The sequence below is a fragment of the Pristis pectinata genome, chromosome 1, assembly GCF_009764475.1.
Source record: "Pristis pectinata isolate sPriPec2 chromosome 1, sPriPec2.1.pri, whole genome shotgun sequence".
NCBI lineage: Eukaryota > Metazoa > Chordata > Chondrichthyes > Rhinopristiformes > Pristidae > Pristis > Pristis pectinata.
In genome coordinates, this window is record NC_067405.1 from 13036161 (window position 1) to 13062140 (window position 25980).

General features: G+C 42.0%; 1 protein-coding gene across 3 annotated transcripts in view; it reads right to left on the reverse strand.

Annotated features, from left to right (window-relative positions):
- The window catches only part of LOC127572752 (contactin-associated protein-like 5), a 1205714-nt gene that overhangs the window by 1020516 nt on the left and 159218 nt on the right, over positions 1-25980 (reverse strand). For all 3 annotated transcript variants that reach the window (XM_052020359.1, XM_052020369.1, XM_052020350.1), the window contains exon 3: positions 4092-4285. In XM_052020359.1, the coding sequence (XP_051876319.1) occupies positions 4092-4285 (194 nt within the window). The remainder of the gene's footprint in view (positions 1-4091; positions 4286-25980) is intronic.

Below are 25980 nucleotides of genomic sequence, written 5' to 3' on the forward strand. Positions count from 1 at the left end.
GATCAAGACACCAGATAGATGCAAGAAAACACAACTTTGTCATGTAAACATGCTTAAGCCTTATTATGAGAGAAATTCTGTTGTGGCTATGGTGGATGATGTGAATGTGGTCCCGAGAATGTCTGATGTCGATATTGGAGAAGGCCAAGTTAGACCAAATATTGTTCCATCAGAACTAAAAAACCAAAATAACCTGGAGAACCTTGAAACGAAGTTGGACCATTTACAAGTTTCACAAAAACAACAGATGAGACAATTAATATTAAAATTTAAAAATCTGTTCTCAGATGTTGCAAACAGAACATCGATAATTACTCATGATGTTGGTGTTGGGGATGCAAAACCAATCAAACAACACCCATATCGAATGAATGTGGAAAAGAGTAAACTTGTTGACCAGGAGATTGAATATATGTTAGAAAATGATATTATTAGACGTTCCACTTCAAACTGGAGTTCCCCCTGTGTTATTGTGCCTAAGCCTGATAGAACTGTTCGATTTTGCACAGATTACAGGAAAGTGAATGCTGTAACAAAATCAGATGCTTACTCTATTCCTAGGGTGGATGATTGCATAGACAGAGTGGGAAAGGCCAAATGTCTTACAAAGATTGACCTATTAAAAGGGTACTGGTGTGTTCCATTAACAGATAGAGGAAGGGAGATTTCTGCCTTTGTAACCCCTTCTGGATTGTATGAATATAATGTTTTGCCATTTGGAATGAAAAATGCTCCAGCAACATTTCAAAGAATGATTAATTCGGTGATTCATGGGTTAAAACATACAGATGCCTACATTGACGACTTAGTGACGGGGAATGATACATGGGAGGATCACATCTCTGCGTTAGAAAGGTTGTTTGAAAGACTTTCTGAGGCTAACCTTACAGTTAACTTGGCTAAAAGTGAATTTGGCCATGCCACTGTGACGTATCTTGGTTATGTTGTAGGTCAAGGCAAGTTAGCTCCTGTTCAGGCAAAAGTTCAAGCAATATCTGAGTTCCCTGTTCCCACGGGTACGAGAACTGTCAGAAGATTTTCGGGAATGGTTGGATATTATCATAAATTTTGTAAAAATTTTGCTGATATTGCTCTTCCCCTAACTAATCTTCTGAAGAAGAGAGTGAAGTTTGTTTGGACAGATCCTTGTCAAGAAGCATTTGAGAAGCTGAAAGCCATTTTATGCTACCATCCTGTGCTCAAATCACCTGACTTTGAAAAGCCATTTTCATTAGCAGTAGATGCCAGTGATGAAGCTGGAGGAGCTGTGTTGTTGCAGAAGGGTGACCTTGATGATGTTGACCATCCTGTAGCTTACTTTTCAAAGAAATTTAATGAGCATCAAAAGAATTATTCCACCATCGAGAAAGAATTACTGTCACTTGTTTTAGCTTTGCAACATTTCAGTGTATATGTTTGCACCGCTCAGAAACCATTGACTGTGTATACAGATCATAACCCATTGGTGTTTCTGAGCCGAGTGGAAAACAAGAACAGAAGGCTGTTAAACTGGAGTTTAATTTTGTAAGCGTTTGATCTCATGATAACTCACATTAAAGGCAAAGAAAACGTGATCGCTGATTGTCTTTCTCGATGTTAAATGGGAGACATATATCTTTACTAATCCGATATTCTGTAATTGTGTAGAATGATAATTATTAACATTACTAACTGTATGCGAGGTTGAACTTTTTTGGAAAAAATTCTTTTTAGGTCGGAGGTGTTACAAACTAGGTGAATGTCCCTTTTAGATAGAGCATAGTGGTGTGTGTGTGTGTGTGTGTGTGTGTGTGTGTGTGTGTGTGTGTGTGTGTGTGTGTGTGTGTGTGTGTGGTGTGTGTGTGTGTGTGTGTGTGTGTGTGTGTGTGTGTGTGTGTGGGGGGGGGGCGTGCTTATGTCAACAGAAGATAAAGGACGTAATGACGTTTTTGAAGAAGTCAGTTGAAGTCATTCAGAGGAGAGAGAGAGAGAGAGAAAAGAGAGAGAGACACCAGCCTGCTTGTTTTCTCTATCGATGGATGAGAAACAATAACTGTGTCTGTCACTACAATCCACGTACGGAAATTGGGAGTAATCCGGTGGAGTTCACTTTGTTGCTGACCTATAGAGGGAAACAGGTATTTGTGTGGATGGCCACGATTCGGATGCTTTTCAGGGTGAGGAAGTCACTACCGAGTAAACACTGAGGTGTCGTTTGGGTTCCATCGTGGAACATTTGGATTTCGTAATTACTCTCTATGTTCTCTCCACATCTACATTTTATCTTCAGACAACGGTGGTTGTTGAAGAAGCTTTTGCTCATGTTTCACCTTATGGCTTGCTGAACTGAACTTTAATAACTATTCCTGGACATGGAGTTTGGGACTTTGCCACACACACAACGAGTTTGGTTTTGGGGTTAATGTTCAAGGTTTAACATTTGTACTTCTAACATTCTAACATTTTTACTTTTATTTTTCTTATTATCATAAGTAGTTATTAATAAAGTAGTTTTTAACACTTATCACATGACTCAGAGTGTTTCTTTTGTTGCTGGTTCGTAACAAAATATCTCATGAACAGACGCACACTCTCACTCTCTGACTCTCACTCTCTACCAGAGCATGTCAGGATATTTGACATCTTGTCTCTGGCGACACATATTTAGCATTACTACCATCAAAGGCAAATGATTACAGCTACCAGAAAACTGAAATAAAACAACAAGCCAGAAACATCTGGAGAGTTAACCTTTCCGGTCAATGTCCTCTCATTGGAACTGGGAAAGGTTAGAGATAAAACAAGATGTAAGATTTCAAGGGAGGTGCGTAGGGGAGGGGTTAGAAGTGGCAAGAACACAAAGAAAGCTTCGTACCAGGGTGAAAGGTAGGAGCAATTAAATGACAGAAGAAATGATGGCACTTTGGGAAAGGGAGTGGCAAATTGATCAGCGAGGAACAAAAGGAATATCTGGAGGAGGTCCACATTGGACGAAATGAACAATGCCTCACATTGCAAGTAGAGAGAGAGAATACAAAAAAATAATGGACTGCACAAACTGGGTGTGTAAAAGATAAAAGGCAGTAATTGCCGATTATCTGAAATGAATTAGCTTAGAGTTGAATCCAGAACGCAGTAATGTGCTGAGGGGGAAGATGACGTGCTGTTCTTGAGTTTACATCGGGCTTCATTAGAACAGAGTAAGAGGTCTAAAATAAAGAGGTCAATGTGAGACTAGGATGGAGAATTAAAGTGATAGGCAACTGGAAGCCCAGGGTTGTACTTGAGAGGCATTGCACAAAACTGTTGATTTTCTTGACTTCAATAGGAGGAAACTTGGCTGCAAAGAACTACACACTTTTTTGACTACAAAGCAAGTCTAGTGCCGCAAACTAGGGTTGAATTCCCCATCAATTGCCTGCCACCTAGTATTCAGTACAGTGAGTACCTTTCCTTATTGCTATCTCCCTCTCCAATTGTTGCAGCTTTAGAATATCTAATAAAACATATTGCCAATGTTCCCAACATTCTGCTGTTCCAGAAAAAAAATTCAAGCCAAACCCCCATTTTAAAATTTTTCACTTCAGCAAGAAACCTGACATAAATTTCTCCCTCATAAAAATCACATTGGAAGGCTCAACTTCCACATGAGATATAACAGTAGACGATAATGTAATGACTTCTGGAAATATTTTGGCAAGCTGTCAGCAAAGAAGTATACCTTGAACAACGAAGACTGAAAATGATGGAGCACCTCTTTTAAACCCCAGAAATAGACCTTTTGATATATTTCTAAGGTCTTGCATCAAGTTTACTATCCCGCCAAATACAATTCAGCAGTCCGGTATTTCACATTCAATGATTCTGACCATTCCTTGTGTGTGTTTGTGTGCGTGCAAATCAGTCATATGCTGGTTGACCTATTTCATGCACCACTGGTCAAACAGCAAAGAAAATAAATGGTCAATAACGTTCATAAGGATTCAGAAAACGTGTTGTGTTCAAATCTAATGGACCTTCTTTTGCAGAATCACACACAGAATAGTAATTTACAACCACCAGTCATTTTTATATTAGTGCTGACTTGTAATAATTTCATGTAAATTACCTACCCAAGTGTTGTCTTCTTGGCGATACTGTTTCCAGTTTCTTTCAGTGTCACTGAACATTAGCACATAACTCGTCACCCAGTCCGAGCTCCCATATCGGCCTTGGGTTGCGATGGCAGTGATTTCTGTTCTCTCACCCAGATCTATCTGTAACCATTGGTATTTGTTCGAATCCACCGGGGACCATCCACCTGCTCCTGAAATGATGAAATAGCACTATTAAAATAAGAAACAGTATCACACTTTGATTTTAGCGGGACTGGAGGATTTGAGATATGAAGAGAGACTGGATAGGCTGTTTTTTTCCCCTCAGAGTGTAGGAGGCTGAGGGGTGACCTTATGGAGGTATATAAAATCATTAGAAGTATAGATAAGGGGAACGATCACGGTCTTTTTCCCAGGGTAGCGGAGTCTAATCCTAAATGGCATAGATTTAAGGTAAGAGGAGAAAGAATTAAAAGAGACCTGAGAGGCAACTTTTTCACACAGAGGGTGGTGGGTATATGGAACGAATTGCCAGAAGAAGTCATAGAGTTCTACAACACGGAAACAGGCCCTTCAGCCCATCCAGTCCATGCCAACCTGATCTTCTGCCTAGTTCCATCTACCTGCACCTGGACCATATCCCTCCAAACCCCTCCCATCCATGTACCTATCCAAACCTCTCTTAAATGTTACAATTGAACCTGCATCCACCACTTCTGCTGGCAGCTCGTTCCACACTCGCACCACCCTCTGAGTCATGGTTACCTCACAGGTTCCCCTTATATATTTCACCTTTCACCTTAAATCTATGTCCTTGTTCTAGTCTCACCTAACCTAAGGGGAAAATGTCTGCATACATTCACCCTCATAATGTTGTATACCTAAACAAGATCTCTCCTCATTCTCCTGAACTCCAGGGAATAAAGTCCTACCCTATTCAACCTTTCCCTATAACTCAGGTCCTCAAGTCCTGGCAACATCCTCATAAATTTTCTCTGCACTTTTTCAAGCTTATTGATATCTTTCCTGTAGGTAGGTGACCAGAACTGCACATAATACTCTAAATATGGCCTCACCAACATCTTGTACAACTTCAACATAACATCCCAACTCCTGCACTCAGTGTCCTGATTTATGAAGGCCAAAGTGCCAAAAGCTCTCTTTATGTCCCTATCTACACGTGACGCCACTTTCAAGGAACAATGGATCTGTATTCCCAGGTCCCTTTGTTCTACAGCACACCTCAGTGTCCTACCATTCACTGTGTAAGTCCTACTCTGGTTTGTCCTCCCAAAGTGCATCACCTCACACTTGTCTGCATTAAATTCCAGCTGCCATTTGTCAGGCCATTTTCCTAGCTGGTCAAGATCATGATGCAAGCTTTGATAGCCTTCTTTGTTGTCCACTACACCCCCAATCTGCAAATTTGCTGATCTAATTTACCACATTATCATCTGAATCATTAATATAGATGATAAACAACATCAGACCCAACACCGATCACTCTGGCACACCACTAGTCACAGGCCTTCAGTCAGAGAGACAACCATCTGCAGCCACTCTCTGGCTTCTCCCACTAAGCCAATGTTGAATCCAATTGGCTACTTCATCCTGAATGCCAAGCAACCTAACCATTCTGGACCAACCTCCCATGTGGGACTTTGTCAAAGGCCTTGATACATTCAATGTAGACAACGTCCACTACCTTTCCCTCATCAACCTTCTTGGTAACCTCCTTAAAAAACACTAAAAGATTGGTTAGACATGACCTACCATGCACAAAGCCATCTCTAATTAGGCCCTGTTTATCCAAATGCTTATATATCCTGTCCCTTAGAATACGTTCCAGTAATTTACCCACGGTGGTAGATGTGAGCACATTAACAACATTTCCAAGTCATTTGGACAGTTATATGGATAGGAAAGAACTAGAAGGACACGAGCCGAATGCAGGCAAATGGGACTCGCTCAGGTAGGTAACTTGGTTGGCATGGATAAGTTGGGCCAAAGGGCTAGATTCTGTGCTGTATAACTCTAATAAAAGACATTATTAGATTAATCATTTAATGTACTTTTGTTTGATGACACTATATGTAGTGTTATGGAAGACCTCTGTCACAATTAAGGGCATTGTAAATCTCATTGTATATCTGCAGTTGTAAATTGACAGGTTCATTGGTGAAACTTCACATTCAGGTTATTCCTTTTTTTTAAACATATCTTAATTATTTTAAATAGGATCAGATTTCAATAAATATATATGCAATGATCATGCTTTACTAAATAGCAGGCAAAACATAAGGGTGCATTTCCAGCAAATAACCACAAGTAGACAATTCCCAACAGCAATTCTGAAGCCAAAGATAGAGGGAACCATTTTAGAATTGCTGATGTGGCCTTCAGGTTTGATGAGTTTAAGCTGCATTCCCAGGACATATGCAGGTTAAAGACTGCTCTGATTGAGATGATTACAATAATGAAGGGAATTGACTAAAGTCTACAGGAAATGATTCTTCTGTCCAGAAGAACATTCCAGACTCAGCACAGGTAATCATAGTATTAGCATGATGCCAGCTGAAGGTGATACCAGAGCAAGAAATGAACAGCACAATGTGTGGTGAGAATATGCAAAACACAGTCCCTGTACATTATTGATGCCAGGTCACTTGAGATGCTGCAGGACTTATTCAAACAACGATAATACCAGTGCAAATTGGTTTTGCTTTTGGCTCAGTACACAATTAAAAGCCAAGAAATTTGTTTTTGGGTTCATAGTGCTAAACATGTAATTGTCTAGAAACTAGACCCATTTGATCTTTTCTTCCATGCATAAATTGTGCCTAAAACACATTTGGTATTGGTATTGGTTTATTATTGTCACTTGTACCGAGGTACAGTGAAAAACTTGTCTTGCATACCGTTCCAACAGATCAATTCATTACACAGTGCATTGAGGTAGTACAGGGTAAAAACAATAACAGAATACAGAGTAAAGTGTCACAGCTACAGAAGAAGTGCATTACAGGTAGACAATAAGGTGCAAGGTCATAACAAGGTGGATTGTGAGGTCAAGAGTCCATCTCATCATATAAGGGAACCATTCAATAGTCTTATAACAGTGGAATAGAAACTGTCCTTGAGCCTGGTGGTACGTGCCCTCAGGCTCCTGTATCTTCTGCCTGATGGGAGGGGGGAGAAGAGCAAATGTCCAGTGTGGGTTTTCTACTGAAGTCTCAATACTAAAAATTGCACAGGCACCTCCTGTTATGATTCACCAGAAAAGAGGCTTTATTTTCAAAATTAACAGAGGGATCTAGATCAATGCATAATTCCCTGGATGTAACATCATGGGTAGACTGGGTGGTGAAGAAGGTGTTCAGCACGCTGGGCTTCATCAGTCAGGGCATTGTGTATAGGAGTTGGGACATTATGTTGCAATTGTACAAGACATTGGTGAGGCCCCCATGGAGTTTCGTGTACAGTTTTGGTCACACTTTTATAGGAAAGATGTCTTTCAGCCGGAAAGAGTGCAAAGAAGATTTATGAGTATGTTGCCAGCACTCGAGGGCCTGAATTATAGGGAGAGGTTGGACAGGCTAGGACTTTATTCCTTGGAGCGCAGAAGACGTAGGGCTGACTTTACAGAGGTGTGTAAAATCTTTAGGAGCAGAGATAGGGAGAATGCACATGGTCTTTTTCCCAGGCAAAGGGAATCAAAAACTAGACAGCATAGGTTTAAGGTGAGAGGAGAAAGATTTAAGAGGGATCTGTGGGGTAACTTCTTCACACAGAGGGTGGGGTGTATATGGACCGAACTGCCAGATGAAGTGGTTGAGGCAGGTACAATGACAACATATAAAAGATAGGTACGTGGATAGGAAAGGTTGAGAGGGACATGGGCCAAACACGGGTAAAGGGGATTAGCTGAGCTGGGGATCTTGTTGGGCCGAAGAGGCTGTTTCCGTGCTGTATGACTCCATGACTCTATTTTCCTTGCATTTCTCACATGATTGATGATATCATCCATGTGTGTGGCTGGTTTTAATGGGTTAATGACAGAAGTTGGATAGAAAGGTCAGCACCTACATTAGACTGAGGAGATCCTTATTCTGAAAGCAGTAAATTTTCCTTAAATTAAACTGATTGAGGGATGCGTGAACCCATAACTGGAGCTCACAGACCCTTGATCTATGGCCCAGATAGCTGCCAATGGACAACACTGGGACCGACAGTCATAGATTATCATGAGGCCTACTCCATAATCAGGGCCAGTGTTTCCAGGAGACCCATGCTTCAGGCTGCTCAGAAGAAATCATCTTAGCAGTACTGATCTACTCACAATCTGCCTAGAACCCGGCCTCATCCGTGAAAGTGGCAGGTTGGGTTTTCAACACTTTTAAGAAGGGAGTAACCCATGATAATGATTTATTAAATCAAGGTTGTCCCAGTTCTTCATGACTTTAAAATGTGGCATCACTGCCATATGCAGCACCCTCTTAGTGCACCAAGCATCCAATTCCCAGACACAGCTGCTGTATGAGGCTCATTTAAGTTAATTAACCTCCCAACTGTGTGTTGATGGGGGGCAGGTGTATTGAGAGGGAGTTCATGGGCATGTGAAAGAGAATGGAAATAAGTGAGGAAATGGGGGAATGCTTTAAAAGCCAACATAGACGAGATGGGCTAAACTGCATCCTTCTTAACGCCATAAGAAGATACCAAATTTTAGATTTGAATAGAACCATGAATAGAACAATATACCCCAAAGCAAACAAAATTTGACATCAAGCACACAACAGAATGTTACAACTGAAAGATTAGGTTTCATAAATGTTGATGGTAGCCTTATTGAAGGAGCTGTGTAAATTCTGTGTATTTAAACAGGGATGGTCAGAGCTCCACTATGTTTTAACACAGATCAGTGCTCAGCCAGCAATATATATCAATCCTTTGGGCTCACATCATTCTTTGGAGACTGCTAAAGTCAAATTGGTAGTTGCAGAATGAAAGGGTTTTTCATTTAGGAAACTGTTTGCTGTTTTATGACCTTATTTCTAAGGTTTCGTCTGCTACTCTGAGTTATTTTTCCAAATCTTTTGTAACAGTACTTGAAAGGCAGAAAGAGAGCATGTAACCAAATTTTTTTGTGTGATTACTGCATTAAATCGACATTTGTCATTAACCCTAAGGTTGCATCACAGATGGAAAACTGCTGAGACATATATGAGACACATTTTGCCTTACTGCGCTGTTTCAGAATCCATCTGCACACACAATTCTCCATCAGAGATCGATCTTCTGTGTCCAGCCTATCAATGTATTACACACATAATGTTACAAAGGGTTAGACTTGCCAGACCAAGATGTGAGATAAAATTGATGACTGAGATGGATCAGAAGATGACGGTCATTCTTTAACTATTTATTTATTCACATTCTGGTTATTAGGAATTACAGTGGGATCTTGATTAGTTGAGTAAATGAGCAAGGAATGGCAAAGGCAAATTAATTTGGATAAGTGCAAGGTGTTGCATTCTGGGAAGAGAAATGAGAGTAGGATTTTCACAGCAAACGGTAGGGCCCTGGGCACTGTTATAGAACAGAGGGACCAAGGAGTACAAGTACATGGTTTCCTAAAGTGGTGTGATGGGTAGACAGGATGGTGAAGGCGGCTTTTGGCACCTTTTGACACATTGGCCTTCATCAATCAGGGTGAGGAGTATGGAAGTTGGGATGTTATGTTGCAGATGTTATGTTCCAAAGATGTACGGGTAGGTTAATATGGGTTTAAAATGGGCGGCGTGGACTCATTGGGCCGGAAGGGCCTGTTACCACGCTGTAAGTAAAATTTTTAAAAAATTTAAATTTAAAGTTGTACAAGACGTTGGTGAGGCTTTATTTGGAAAATAGTGTTCAGTTTTGGTCACCTTGTTATGGGAAATACACCATTAAGCTGGAAAGAATGCAGAGGAGATTTATGAGGATGTTGCCAGGACCCAAAGGACTGAGTTACGAAGGGAGGTTGAGCAGGCTGGGACTTTAGTCGCTGGAGTGTAGGAGAAAGAACTGTGATAATATAGTGATGTATAAAATCATGAAGGGTATAGATAGGGAGAATGCAAACAGTCTTTTTCCCAGAGCTGGGGAATCAAGAACTAGAGGGCATAGATTTAGGGTGACAGTGGAGAGATTTAATATGAATCTGAGGGGCAACTTTTTCACCCAGAGGGAGGTCAGTTTATGGAATGAGCTGCCGGCGGAAGTGATTGAGGCAGGTAAATTAACAATATTTAAAAGACTCTTGGACAGGTGCGTGGATAGGAAAGGTTTAGAGGGATATGGGCCAAATGCAGGCAAATAGGACTGGCTTAGATAGGAATCTTGGCCGGCGTTGACCAGTTGGTCTGAAGGGCCAGTTTCTGTGCTGTATGACCATTGGCTTTCCAGAAGGAATACATCAGGAAGTACGGGACATGTGTGCTTGGGCACTGTGCATTCCATCCCAGTGCACTGGATAACATGTCTGGACTGAGTGATGAGTGTGGAGCAAGATGACAAATGATCAGTGTCTGACCTCCAGCAGCTATTCCTTGGTATGGTATTGGTATCGGTTTATTATTGACATGTACCAAGGTACAATGAAAAGCTTGTCTTGCATATCGATCATACAGGTCAATTCATTACACAGTGCAGTTACATTGAGTTAGTACAAAGTGCGTTGATGTAGTACAGGTAAAAGCAATAACAGTACAGAGTAAAGTGTCACAGCTACAGAGAAAGTGCAGTGCAATAAGGTGCAAGGTCATAACAAGGTAGATCGTGGGGTCAGAGTCCATCTCATCATATAAGGGAACCTTTCAATAATCTTATCACAGTGGGGTAGAAGCTGTCCTTAGATCTGGTGGTATGTGCCCTCAGGCTCCTGTATCTTCTTCCTGATGGAAGAGGAGAGAAGAGAGAATGACCTGGGTGGGTGGTGTCTTTGATTATGCTGGCTGCTTTGCCAAGGCAGCAAGAGGTAAAGACAAGAGTCCAAGGAGGGGAGGCTGGTGTCCGTGATGCGCTGGGCTGTGACCACGACTCTCTGCAGTTTCTTGCAGTCCCAGGCAGAGCAGTTGCTGTACCAAGTAGTGATGCATCCAGATAGGATGCTTTCTATGGTTTTTAACTATACAAAGAGATGCATTCCTGGAAGTCATTTAGTGCAGTGGAACGAAAAAATGCTTTATGGCCATTTTGGTGGAATGTATTCCTATGTATAGAGGATGGCAGGCTATTTGTTAGAGTGACAAATATCTTCGTAAAAGGAAGACACCAAAGAGTCAATGGTGCTATAAATTGTGGTATTACTGTACTTAGGTGCTGCATTGCTCTGACCTCTCCCTCCACACTTGCACTCACGCCAGGTATTCTGTGACATACTGAGTTGAGAGGCTAGATACAATGCCTTATGCCACCAGAATCCCATTCATTATTCATTAATTCATTAATTAATTAATTCATTCATTTATTCATTTATTCATTCATTAGAAATTTAAGTTCAGCTGAATTCTGATGAAGAAAAATGAACTCTGTTTCTCTCTCTGTGGTTGCTGCTTAACCTGCTGGGTATCCCCAGATTTCCTGCATCTACAGACATTTGTTCTTTATTTTATTTGCTGTATGCTTGTGTTATTTTTTAACAGTAGTTTGTATTTTTATGTTTAATCTTTTTTCATTGTTTTAACTACAAATTGACTTCATCTGTTTTTTTAAATGTTTTTAATTTACAAAGACATTTGAAGACAAAGGAGATGGGCCTTTGACAAGGAGCTGTCAAAAGCTGGTAGGTCTGTGCTGTGATTGAGGATCAGGATTTATTGCTTTGAAACTTGCTTACCACTCATGCAACAGCTGCAGGACTGAGGCTTCAAGGTCTTGTTAGCCAGGCTAGTGAGGCTGTTAGTCTAAAGGGTAGGAGGAAGGGTGCAGACAGACCCCCAGCATCAACCTCAGCACCCTATAGTCACAGCCTTCCTCTAATGAAAATGGACCATTCATTCCTACTCTCTGTTCTCCATCTGTTCAACACTCTTCAATCCACACGTACATATTACTCCCAATCCCATGTGCCCTAACCTCTCGTGTGATGTCTTGCAAAAGATCTTCTGAAAGTCCAACTTCACCATATGGACAGTACACCTGAAATCTGAAATTAAGAAGATGCTGGAAAAGGTTCTTAGTCTGATGATGGTTTGAGAGCTGAAATTTTAACTGTTTCTCTTTTCACAGATGCTGCCTGACCTGCTGAGTTTTTCCAGCATTTTCTGGTTTTGTTGCAGCATGTCAGTTAGTTTTCCTGATATATTCTTGTTCCGAACTCAGAAAATGTCAATAGATTTGTCAAACTGATTTCTCTTAAGTCTATGTTGACGGTGCCCAATCCTACTGTTATTTTCCAAGTGATTCCTTAATAATAGATTCCCACATTTCTGTACCACTGACATCAGGCTAACATCCTATACTTTTCTATTTTCTCTCTCCTTTCTTTCAATGTATCAAAGGTCCAATTTGTTCCTGTTTTAGCTTTGCAATTATGATATTTTGCTCACTGCCTCACTTCCTACACTAGTTTAAGATGCTGCAAGTGTGCTGAAGGAATAAGCCGCCTCTGTCTCAAATATATAGCCAGCATTTGCAAGTCCCCCTTTTGTTAATGCAATAAAATGTTAATAACTCTGTATTGACCTCTGTCATTGAAAATTCACTTCTGTAAATGTGGAGTCTCATACCTGCAGGATGTGGATTGCTTCAAGAGATTTTTAAAATGTTTAATTTAAAATATTTCTTTTAAATGTGATACTCCCTTACTCTTGCTTAAACAATCTTATTTTCCATTTCTTTACTTTTTATTCCCCCTGCTTTTAATTGGCCGTCCTCCTCAGTCCTGCTGTTTAATTCCATGCCACTGAGTCATGTTAATTAAGGACATACACATTTAGTTCCATTATTCATCAAGGTTCCTGGTGCTTTGTTTCCCTTTACTCTGTTATCAAATCACTCTTTCAGCTACTGGAGGCACAAGAGACTGTAGATGCTGGAATCTGGAGGGAAAAGAAAACAAACTGCTGGAGGAACTCAGTGGATCAAGCAGCATCTGTGGAGGCAAAGGAAAGGTCAACATCCTGCCACGAAACATCGACTATTTGCCTCCAAAGATGTCGACTCTTGCAAATTTCTACAGATGTACGGTGGAGAGCATTCTGACTGGTTGCATCACCGCCTGGTATGGAGGCTCCAATGTGCAGGATCAAAAGAGGCTGCAGAGCGTTGTGAACTCAGCCAGCTCCATCACAAGCACAACCCTCCCCACCGTCGAGGACATCTTCAAGAGATGGTGCCTCAAGGTGGCGGCATCCATCATTAAGGACCCTCACAATCTGGAACATGACTTTTTCGTGTTACTACCATCGAGGAGGAGGTACAGGAGCCTGAAGACCTACACTTCACGTTTTAGGAACAGCTTCTTCCCCTCTGCCATCAGATTTCTGAATGGTCCATGAACCCATGAACACTACCTCGTTATTCCTCTTTTGCACTATTTATTTATACTTTAACTTGTAGTAACTTTTATGTCTTTGTACTGCACTGCTGCTGCAAAACAACAGATTTCACGACATATGTCAGTGATAATCAGAATCAGACTTATTATCACTGACATATGTCATGAAATTTGTTGTTTTGTGACAGCAGTACAGTGCAAGACATAAAGACATAAAAACATAAAAATTACTACAAGTAATTATAAAATAATAAACCTGATTCTGATTCTGAGTTCCTCCAGAAATTTGCTTTTTTACTCACACTTTGAGTTATCAGTGGTGCTGAGGTGGAGATGGTTGAGTTTCAAATTTGTAGGTGCAAATATCACCAGCAACTTGTCCTGATCCAACCATGTAGACGGTATGGCCAAGAAAGCACACCAGCACCTCGACTTAATCAGAAGTCTAAGGAAATACCACATTATTCCCCTTTTTTGCACTATTTATTTTTTGTAATTTATAGTAATTTTTATGTCTTTGCACTGTACTGCTGCTGCAAAACAACAAATTTCACGTCATTCCAGTCAGTGATAAGAAACCCAATTCTAACACTGATTTGGCATGTCCTTATTGACCTTCATCAATTTTTACAGATGTACCATAAAAAGCATCTTGAGTGGATGCATCACAGCTACTCTGCCCAAGACTGGAAAGAAGTTTCAGCGAGTTGCGGAATGCAGCCCAGTCCATCACGAAACCAGTCTCTCTCTACCAACTCTGTTTACACTCCCTGCAGCCTTGGGAAAGCAGCCAACATAATCAAAGATCCCTCCCAGCCCAGTCATTCTCTCTCTCTCCCTTCCATCGGGCAGAATATACAAAAGCTGAGTATCACGTACCACCAGGCTCAAGGACAGCTTCTTTTCCACTGTTACAAGACTCTTGAACTGACCTCTTAGATGATAAGGATGAACTTTTGATCTCTCAATCAACCTTGTCATGGCCCTTACGCCTTATTTTTCTACCTGCACTGCACTTTCTCCGTGATAGTAGCATTATATTCTGTATTCTTTTTTTTCTTTTTTTACCTCAATGGAATCATCTGTCTGGATCACATTCTACTGTATCTCAGTACATGTGACAATAAACCAATTACCAATTTATTTTTCTTCTTGTCCCCCCTTTCAGTTTTCCCTTATCCCTCTGGCCTCTTTACCCCTTCTCTTTCCCTTCCCCGCCCTGCCCCTCACCCATATCTTCCTCCCTCTGGTTCCCCACATCCTTCCCTCTACTCCATGGTCTGCTGTCCATCTTGTTCAGCCCTTTGCTTCTTCCACCCATCACCTCCCAGCTTCTCACATCATTCCTACCGCTCCCTCCCCTACCTACCTACCTTCCCTCCTCACCTGTATTCACCTATCACCCGCCAGTGTGTGCTCCTTCCCCTCCCCCTTAACCTTTTATTCTAGCTTCTGCCCTCCTCCTTTCCAGTCCTGATGAAGGGTGTCAACCCGAAACATCGACTGTTCATTTCCCTCCGATAGATGCTGCCTGACCTGCTGAGTTCCTCCAGAATTTTGTGCGTTTTGCACTAATTACCAATGACTTTCTTGACAAAAACATATTGATCTGAAAGATTCCAAAATCTACATGTCCTGCTGCAACAAAACTGGATTCCCTTGGTTTCTCCATTAATTAAGAACCAAAATGTTAGTTATCTTTGTTTTAAAAGATAATCTAACACTGAAACTCTCTGATGAGGGCAGAGTGATTTTCCCCAGAAATAATTTTCTTGTGATTTTCTTATTTGCTTCTCTCAGGGAGACTGTGGACTGTGTTGTGAGTATAGCATCAAACCATAAAGATTTTATGGCAGGCTTGATGGTTGAACTTGCCCTTTCCTAACCCACCATTCCATCTTTTATATATGTTAATAAAATAACAAAGGGTTTCTTATAATTCACATTGGTAAGTGAATTTTATTAGTACCACTTCTTTGCTGCAGTCAGCACTGTCAGTAACCTGTGTTGTATTCATAGAAAGGTACAGGCAATTTCACAAATTCTATTAACATGTAGCATTGATCTGTTAACTCTCGATGCATTGCTTCTCTGCAAAAATGTAGATACCTAAAATTAGGAGCAATAAATAATCTGCTGGAGGAACACAGTGGGTCAAGCAATATCTGTGGGAGGAAAGGAATACTCGATGTTTCTCGGGTCAGAAGCCCTGCGTCAGGCACGGTAGTGTAGCGATTAGCGTAACGCTACTACAGCGCCAGAGACCCAGGTTCAATTCCGGCCAGTATCTGTAAGGAGTTTGTACGTTCTCCCCATGTGCCTGCGTGGGTTTCCTCCGGGTGCTCCGGTTTCCTCCCACATTCCAAAGACGTACGGGTTAGGAAGTTGTGGGCATGCTATGTTGGCGCTGGAAGCGTGGCGACATTTGCGGCCTGCCCCCAGAACGCTCTACACAAAAAGATGCATTTCACTGTGTGTTTCAATGTGCATGTGACTAATAAGGAGATCTTATCTTAAGTTCCAATGCCTATAGATACAAAGTCCTTTCCCCACAATGAGAATACCCTCCTTTGTGTTTTCTTTCAGCAATACCATCATGCTAATAGACATAACTCATATCAAGCATTTTAAAACTGAGGTTCAGGAGCTGCTGTGTCCATCGTAAGCAGCAGATGTATATTCCACCAGAACTTGCAACCTCATGGGGCATTATAACCTTCCCTCTACCATTACCACTGGATCAACCCAGATATAATGATTATATTAAACAAAACACAGTATCAAGAAAATCTAAAAATTAAGATGGAAATCTTGTGAATTTACTGCAGACTCACTTAACAGCAAAAGCAGCCTGATACATACAGAGCAAATCAATTCCACAATCAGTGGGCCAGATCAAAGATCTGCAGACCTGTCACATCCAATCTTGAATGCTATTGGACAATTCAATCATTGCAATGAGGAGGAATTTCTATCAACATCTTCATCATGAAAGTTCTGGTGTTTTATTAATTTTCTCTCAATCAACAGCAAAGTGATGTTATAATTTTATGTGTCATCATCCTTCAAGAGGATCAACTCTCGAAAGGCGTCAGGTCCTGACAGTGTACCTGGCAGGACACTGAAAATCTGTACCAACTAACAGGCTGGAGTGTTCAAGGACATCTTCAACCTCTCACTGCTGCATTCGCTGGTTCCCACCTGCTTCAAAAAGGCATCAATTAATATTATTGTCCAAGCAGAGCATGGTGAGCTGCCTCAATGACTATTGCCTGGTAACACTCACATCTACTCACATCGGTCTCTCTGATTGGAGGTCTGTGACTAGTGGTGTGCTGCAGGGATTGGTGCTGGATCGGTTGTTGTTTATCATCTATATTAATGGTTTAGATGATTATGTGGTAAACTGGATCAGCAAATTTGCAAATGACACCGAGATTGGGGACATAGTGGACAGCAAGGAAGGCTATCAAAGCTTGCAGCGTGGTCTTGACCAGATGGGAATTTATAGACAGCATTTGAGCTGTGTCTAGCCACACAGTCATGAGTGTAGAGAGATTAGAGCAGTGGGCTAAGCACGCATCCTTGAGGTGCATATATTGATTTTCAGCAAGGGGGAGATGTTACTACTGATCCACATTGACTGTGGTCTCCTGATAAGGAAGTCGCAGATCCAGTTGCAGAGGGAGGTACAGAGGCCCAGGTTTTGAAGCTTATTGATTAGTACTGAGGGGATGATGGTGTTGAATGCCAAGCTGTAATTGATAAACGGCAGCCTGATGTATGTTTTGCTGTTGTATAGGTGCTCCAAAGCCAAGTGGAGAACCAGTGAGATTGCAACTACTCTAGACCTGTTGTGGCGGTAGACAAATAGCAGTGGGTCCAGGTCCTTGCTCAGCCAGGAGTTAATTCTACCCAAGACCAACCTCTCAAAGCACCTCATCACAGTAGAGTCATAGAGTACTACAGCAGAGAAACAGATCCTTTGGCCCATTGAGTCCATACCGGCCTGGTTTTCTGCCTAGTCCCATCTACCTGCACCCGGACCAAAGGCCTCCATACCTCTCTCAGTCATACACCTATCCAAACTTCTCTTCAATGTTACAATTGAACCCGCATCTACCACTTCCGTTGGCAGCTCGGACCACACTCGCACCACCCTCTGAGTCATGGTTACCTCACAGGTTCCCCTTATATATTTCACCTTTCACCTTAAATCTATGTCCTCTAGTTCTAGTCTCACCCAACCTGAGGGGAAAAAGCCTGCATGCATTCACCCTATCTGTACCCCTCATAATTTTGTATACCTCTATAAGATCTCCCCTCATTCTCCTGCGCTCCAGGGAATAAAGTCCTAACTAGTTCAACCTTTCCCTCTAACTCAGGTCCTCATGTCCTGGCAACATCTATGCAAATTTTCTTTGCACCCTTTCAAGCTTATTGATATTCTTCCTGCAGGTGGGTGACCAGAACTGCACACAATACTCTAAATTCGGCCTCACCAATGTCTTAAACAACTTCAACATAACATCCCAACTCCTGCACTCAGTGCCCTGATTTATGAAGTCCAATGTGCCAAAAGCTCCCTTTACGACTCTATCTACCTGTGATGCCCCTTTCAAGGAATTATGGATCTGTATTCCAGGTTCCTTTGACATCTTATCTTTTGTTCTACCGCACACCTCAGTGCCCTAACAACATTGTGAGTGTATGGTTACCAGGAAAGCTGCAGCTGTTCAAGAAAGTGGCTCATCTCAGTGTGGCATCCACAGTGATACTGTTTCACTGATTATATAAGACTACAGTTTAAATAATATTTGAAGTTTGCAAGGCGTAAGCACTGAAGCAATGCTAAACCAGATCTTTCCTGGCATAATCTACGGGATGTAATACTTAATTAGATTCAAAATTCATAATATAGACCTGATGAACTGCTGGCACTGAAGATCAATTTTATTGTCTTGTTCGCTAAAAAAAACTGTAATTCAATGTCAATCATGATTTATTTTCTTGGATGAAATCTACTAAAATCATAAGTATTAAAAAGGAATAACTTCTCAAATGATCACGTTTGTTAATGTGTGGTAACTTCAGCTTCTCAATACTTTCACAGCATTCAAGGCCATTACAAGCTGAAGAGAATTATTTCCTTCAGTGAGCATCTTTAAATTTCGATGAAAATTTTCATTGAAGATAATACAGATCATAATTAATAATGCCATTTATAATCTTTAAGTAGGGAAAAGTATTCCAGAGGTACTCTGCTTTTGTATGATGTCATATTGTACTGCACTCTCTAATTTTCAACCATAAGACCATGAGATATCAGAGCAGAATTAGGTCATTCGGTCCATCAAGTCTGCTCTGCCATTCAATCATGGCTGATATTCTTTTCAATTCCATTGTCCCCCCTTCTTCCTGTAGCCCTTAACTCCTTTACCAAACAAGAACCTATCAACCTCTGCCTGAAGTACACCTAATAACTTGGTCTCCACAGCCTTCTTTGGCAATGAATTCCACAGATTCACCATGCCCTGGCTGAAGAAATTCCTCCTCATCTCAGTTTTAAAGGGATGTCCCTTTATTCTGAGGCTGTGCCCTCTGATCCTAGACTCTCCTACTGATGAAAACATCCTCTTCATTTTCTTGTATTTATCTGGAGATTAGCACTCAAAAAACATGTAGTGTTTTGATCAGAATCATTAATCCTTGAGTCCACAACAAAACTTTCTTTTGTACGTATTCATAGTTCAGGGTGTGAGCGAGACTGATATTTATTACTTGTCCCTAATTACCCTTGAGAAGGTGATGGTGACCTACAATCTGAAACGGTGGCAGAGCTGGTGAAAGTACTTCCATAATGCCATGGGTGGGGTATTCCAGGATGAAGACAATTAAGTTTCAAATCAAGATAACTCGGAGGGGAACCTGCTAGTGGTATGTTTCCCTTGTGCCAGTTGTCATAGAATCACTTAGCAATGAGATAGGCCCTTTGGACCACCATGTCCATGCAGACCATCAAATACCCATCTATACGAATCCTTGTTTACCAGTACTTGGTCTGTAGCCTTCTATGTCTTGGTAATTCTTGTGCTGAAGTGTCCTTGTGCTTCATGGTGGAAGAGATTGTGATTTTGGGAGGGTGGTGGAGGCAGAATCTCTTGCCACAGTTAAAAACTTGACCACTTGAAGAATACGAACATGTAGGTTTGTGAACCAAGAGCCAGGAAGTGAGATTAAAGGGACATCCTTTAAAAACTGACATGAGGAGGAGCCAGGGGATGTGAATCCGTGGAATTCATTGCCATGGAGGGCTGTGGAGGCCAAGTCATTGGGTGTATTTAAGGCATAGATTGATAGATTCTTGATTGGTAAGGGCATTAAGGATCACAGATAGAAGGTAGGAGAATGGGGTTAATAAAAGACCAGCCATGATAGAATGGCAGAGCAGACCCAATGGGCCAAATGGTTTAATTCTCCTCCTTTCTCTTATGGTCTTATGGTCTTAACCTAAGGTATATCAGCAAAACTAAAGAGCTGGTCATTGACTTCAGGAAAGGGGGCGGTGTACATGCACGTGCCTACATCAACGGTGCTGAGGTCAGGAGGGTTGAGAGCTTCAAGTTCCTAGGACTGAACATCACCAATAGCCTGTCCTCGTCCAACCATGTAGATGCCATGGCCAAGAAAGCTTACCAGAGCCTCTACTTCAAGCATCTAAAGAAATTTGGCATGTCCCCTTTGACACTCACCAACTTTTATCGATGCACCATAAAAAGCATCCAATCTGGATGCACCACAGCTTTGTATGCCAACTGCTTTGCCCAGGACCACAAGAAACTGCAGAGAGTTGTGGACACAGCATAGCACATCATAGAAACCAGCCTCCCCTCCATGGACTGTGTCTATGCCTCTCACTGCCTTGATGAAGAAGCTAGCATAATCAAAGACCCCACCATCCCAGGTCATTCTCTCTTCTCTCCTCTCTCATCAGAAGATACAGAAGATACAGGACCCTGAGGACGTGTACCACCAGGCTCAAGGACAGCTTCTATCCCACTGTGATAAGACTGTTGAAGGGTTCCCTCATATGAACAGATGGACTCTTGAGCTCACAATCTACCTTGTTATGACCTTGAACTTTATTGTCTACCTGCAATGCACTTCCCTGTAGCTGTAACACTTTACTCTGTATTCTGTTATTGTTTTTACCCTGTACCATCTTAATACACTGTGTAATGAATTGATCTGTATGAACGGTATGCAAGACAAGTTTTTCACTGTACCTCGGTACAAGTCACAATAATAAACCAATACCAGTCCCAATATTTTTGTCCCCTTCTGTGGCTTGAATTTGTGGGATTCCTCTGATCATACAGCCAGCTGTGGGAAAATAAAGAATGGCAATGAAGTCAATCCATCATCTGAACCAGGGATTCAAATGCAAATTTTTATCAGTAAGCGTTTGATGGAATGGTGCTGTATTGATTTTGAATGGGACATTAGGCCAAAGGCCTCCCTTTCTAAAATCAAAATCATTCTTGTGATTTTGGACATCAATTGTAAAGCCTCAAGTTATAGTCCATCTGCTTGCCACGAAGGAGGAGGAGATGTTAAGCCATGTTCTTGCATGGGGAAAGAGTGAGCTCTCAGTCTGCCCAAAGAAAACTTTGCTGTCGTCTTGTTCAGCATTACCCATCCTTTCACAACAAGTACTACCCCATCAGATTAACAGGTTACTCATCTCACTTTACACAACGAGCTGCCAGAGATATGAAATGAGCTGCCAGAGAAAGTAGTTGAGGCAGGTACAATAACGACATTCAAGAGACACAATAGATTCTGCAGATACTGGAATCTGGAGCAACACACAAAAAGTGCTGGAGGAACTTGGCAGGTCAGGCAGCATCCATGGAGAGAAATAAACTAAGGGAAATATAATGTTATAAGGGGTATTGGTATTGGTTTATTATTGTCACTTGTACCGAGGTACAGTGAAAAGCTTGTCTTACAAACCAGTCGTACAGGTCAATTCATTACACAGTGCAGTTACATTGAGTTAGTACAGAGTGCATTGATGTAGTACAGGTAAAAACAATAACAGTATAAAGTATCACAGCTACAGAGAAAGTGCAGTGTAATAAGGTGCAAGGTCACAACAAGGTAGATCGTGAGGTCATAGTCCATCTCATTGTATAAGGGAACCATTCAATAGCCTTATCACAGTGGAGTAGAAGCTGTCCTTAAGTCTGGTGGTACGTGCCCTCAGTCTCCTGTATCTTCTACCCGATGGAAGAGGTGGTGAGGTCAGTGATAGTGCGTCCTGATATAATCAGTCCTGATGAAGGGTCTCGACCCGAAACGTTGACTGCTTATTTCCCTCCATAGATGCTGCCTGACCCGCTGGGTTCCTCCAGCACTTTGTGTGACACTCAAGAGACATTTGGATAAGTTTATGCATCAGAAAGATTTCACAAGGTACAGGCCAGACATGGGCAAATGGGACTGTCTTAGGTGGGCACCTTGGTTGGCATGGATGAGTTGGGCTGAAGGGAAGTAAATTGTAAATTGGTTTATTATTGTCATATGTACGAGGTTGAGTGAAAAACTTGTCTTGGTGCAAGTGAGCTTTCTTGGCCATGGCGTCTACGGAGTTGGACCAGGACAGGCTATTGATGATGTTCACTCCGAGGAACTTGAAGCTCTCAACCATCTCAACCTCAGCACCGTTGATGTAAAAAGGGGATTGTGCACTGCCTCCCTTCCTGAAATCAATGACCAGGTCTTTTGTTTTGCTGACATTGAGGTAAAGGTTGTTGTCATGACACCATGTCATTAGGCTCTCCATCTGTTTCTTATACTCCGACTCATCGTTACTTGAGATATGGCCCACTATTGTGGTGTAGGGAGTAGAGTAGGGGGCTGAGGGCGCAGCCTTGTGGGGCACCAGTGTTGAGAATAATCGTGGCGGAGGAGTTGCTGCCTATCCTCACTGATTGGGGTCTGTAAATCAGTAAGTCAAGGATCCAGTTACAGAGGGAGGTGTTGAGTCCTAGGTCTCGGAGTCTGGTGATGTTTGTTTGGAATTACAGTACAAAAGACGGAGCTGTAGTGAATAAACAATAGTTTAACATAGGTGTCTTTGTTGTGCAGATGCTTTAGTGATGAGTGTAGGACCAGGGAGTTGGCATCCACCAGAGGCCTGTTTCAGCGGTAGGCGAATTGCGGTGGGTCGAGATTGTCTGGGAGGCTGGAGTTAATTCGTGCCATGACCAGCCTCTCGAATCACTTCATGATGGACTCTATCTCAGTTGCTGTTGGAGAGATTTTGTTGCACAGAAATTTGCTGCCATATTCCTTTAAAATATATAACCATACTTCAGAGTGAGTGTTGATATAACGAGTTCTGGGATGTTCAAACACAATAGTGTGAGGGCAGGCATGGCAGTGTAGCAGTTAGCGTAACGCTTTACAACGCCAGCGACCCAGGTTCAATTCCGGCCGCTGTCTGTAAGGAGTTTGTACGTTCTCCCCATGTCTGCGTGGATTTCCTCGGGGTGCTCTGGTTTCCTCCCGCATTCTAAAGACATACGGGTTAGGAAGTTGTGAGCATACTATGTTGGCGCTGGAAGCATGGCAACACTTGCGGGCTGCCCCCAGAACATTGGATGCAAAAGATACATTTCACTGTGTGTTTTGATGTACATGTGACTAATAAAGATATCTTATCTTACATGTTGAGGTATGCTTTAATAGCAAATTTGTTCCTTCCTGGATTAAGTGATTATTTGATGAGATTGCAGGCCCCACTGCTCAGCATCAATAACTTTCCAGTTCCCAAAGGTTTTGATCTTAAATACAAGACTATCATATCTAAATTTAGTTTATCAGTTTAAAGTTAAGCACATAGTTGTTGCAATGTAGATCTACGCTTAATTGGAACACTTGGGAAAGAGCTGGGAGATTGGGAAAAAACAGATGCTCAAACAAGTATGTGTAATGTGTCAGCAGACAACAATCTGTGGTACAGAATGACATTATAAGGCATCCTATTCCATGAATCACTCTTAAGTTACTGCCATGAATAATGGTGTACTCCAAGACGTTGTTTTCAGGTACAGTTAATTGGCTGTCACAGTTAAGAGTTTAAAATGCATTCTTGCTTGTTTTTACAAACAAAAACAAAAGGAGTAGCGCATTGGCACAATTAAGTAAAGCTGCTGCTTCACAGGTCCAGCAACTGGGATCAATCCTGACCTGTGTGGAGTCTGCACACCCTCCTAGTAAATGTACGGGTGCCCCCTGGGTGCTCCGGTTTCCTCCACATTCCAAGACATATGGGTTGGTAGGTTAATTGGCCACTGTAAATTGCCCCGGTGAGGGACGGTGGGGGATGGGAACGAGAAGAGAATGACGACGGCATTAGCATCTGATTCGTGTTAATGGGTGCCTGACGGTTGTCTGGGACTCGTGGGCCAAATGGCCTTTCTGCACTGTGTGACTCTGATGCTGCAAACCTGAAATCAGGAAAAACTGGAAAGACCCAGTAGCTCAAGCAGCATCCAAGGAGAGAGAAACAGATCAATGTATTAAGTTGGTGATGTTTCATCAGATGATCATTGAGACATTGACTCTACTTCTCTCTCCAAGAAACCACTTGCTCAAACTCAAGTGTTTCCAAGATTTCCTGGTTTGTTTCTTCAGTTTACCCATGTTGGGGGAGCAGAGATGTCTTCTTTCCTTTCTCCTTTAAAACAAAAGTGGTTTTGAAGGTGCAATATGGTCATTGTGCAGCACTCATGGCCATTTTGTTTGACAAGCTGCCAGTCCAACTTTAGTGGTGCTCAATGAGCAAGGCCTTTGCAGCTATTGAATACTCCAAGGCATTCTACAAGTATGTGAAGAGCAAGAGGATAAGATGTGAAAGAATAGGACCTATCAAGTGCAACAGTGGGAAAGTGTGTCTGGATCTGGAAGAAATAGCAGAGGGACTTAATGAATACTTTACATCAGTATTCACTATAGTAAAAGATCTTGGTGATTGTAGTGAGGACTTGCGGCAGGCTGAAAAGCTTGAGCATGTAGATATTAAGAAAGAGGAGGTCCTGGAACTTTTGGAAAGCATCAAGTTGGATAAGTCGCCGGGACCGGATGAGATGTACCCAAGCTACTGTGGGAGGCGAGGGAGGAGATTGCGGAGCCTCTGACAATGATCTTTGCATCATCAATGGAGATGGGAGAGGTTCCAGAGGATTGGAGGGTTGCGGAAATTGTTCTCTTATTCAAGAAAGGGAGTGGAGATAGCCCAGGAAATTATAGACCGGTGAGTCTTACTTCAGTGATTGGGAAGCTGATGGAGAAGATCCTGAGAGGCAGGATTTATGAACATTTGGAGAGGTATAATATGATTAGGAATAGTCAGCATGGCTTTGTCAATGGCAGGTCCTGCCTTACAAGCCTGATTGAATTTTTTGAGAATGTGACTAAACACATCGATGAAGGGAGTAGTAGATGTAGTGTATATGGATTTCAGTAAGGCATTTGATAAGATACCACATGCAAGGCTTATAGAGCAAGTAAGGAGGCAATGGATCCAAGGGGACATTGTTTTGTGGATCCAGAACTGGCTGGCCCACAGAAGGCAAAGAGTGGTTGTTGAAGGGTCGTATTCTGCATGGAGGTCAGTGACCAGTGGTGTACCTCAGGGATCTATTCTGGGACCCTTACTCTTTGTGATTTTTATAAATGACCTGGATGAGGAAGTGGAGGGATCAGTTAGTAAGTTTGCAGATGACACAAAGGTTGGAGGTGTTGTGGATAGTATGGAGGGCTGTCAGAGGTTATGGCAGGACATAGGTAGGATGCAAAACTGGGCTGAGAAGTGGCAGATGGAGCTCAACCCAGATAAGTGTGAAGTGGTTCATTTTGGTAGGTCAAATATGATGGCTGAGTATAGTATTAATGGAAGGACTCTTGGTAGTGTGGAGGATCAGAGGGATCTTGGGGTCTGAGTCCATAGGACACTCAAAGCGGCTGCGCAGGTTGACAATATGGTGTATTGTCCTTCATCAATCGGGGAATTGAATTTAGGAGCCGAGAGGTAATGTTGCAGCTATATAGGTCCCTGGTCAGACCCCACTTGGAGTACTGTGCTCAGTTCTGGTCACCTCACTACAGGAAGAATGTGGAAGCCATAGGAAGGGTGCAGAGGAGATTTACAAGGAGGCTGCCTGGAATGCGGAGCATGCCTTATGAAAGCAGGTTGAGGGAACTCGGCCTTTTTTCCTTGGAGTGATGGAGGATCTAATAAGAGGTGTATAAAATGATGAGAGGCATTGATCGTGTGGATAGTCAGAGGCTTTTTCC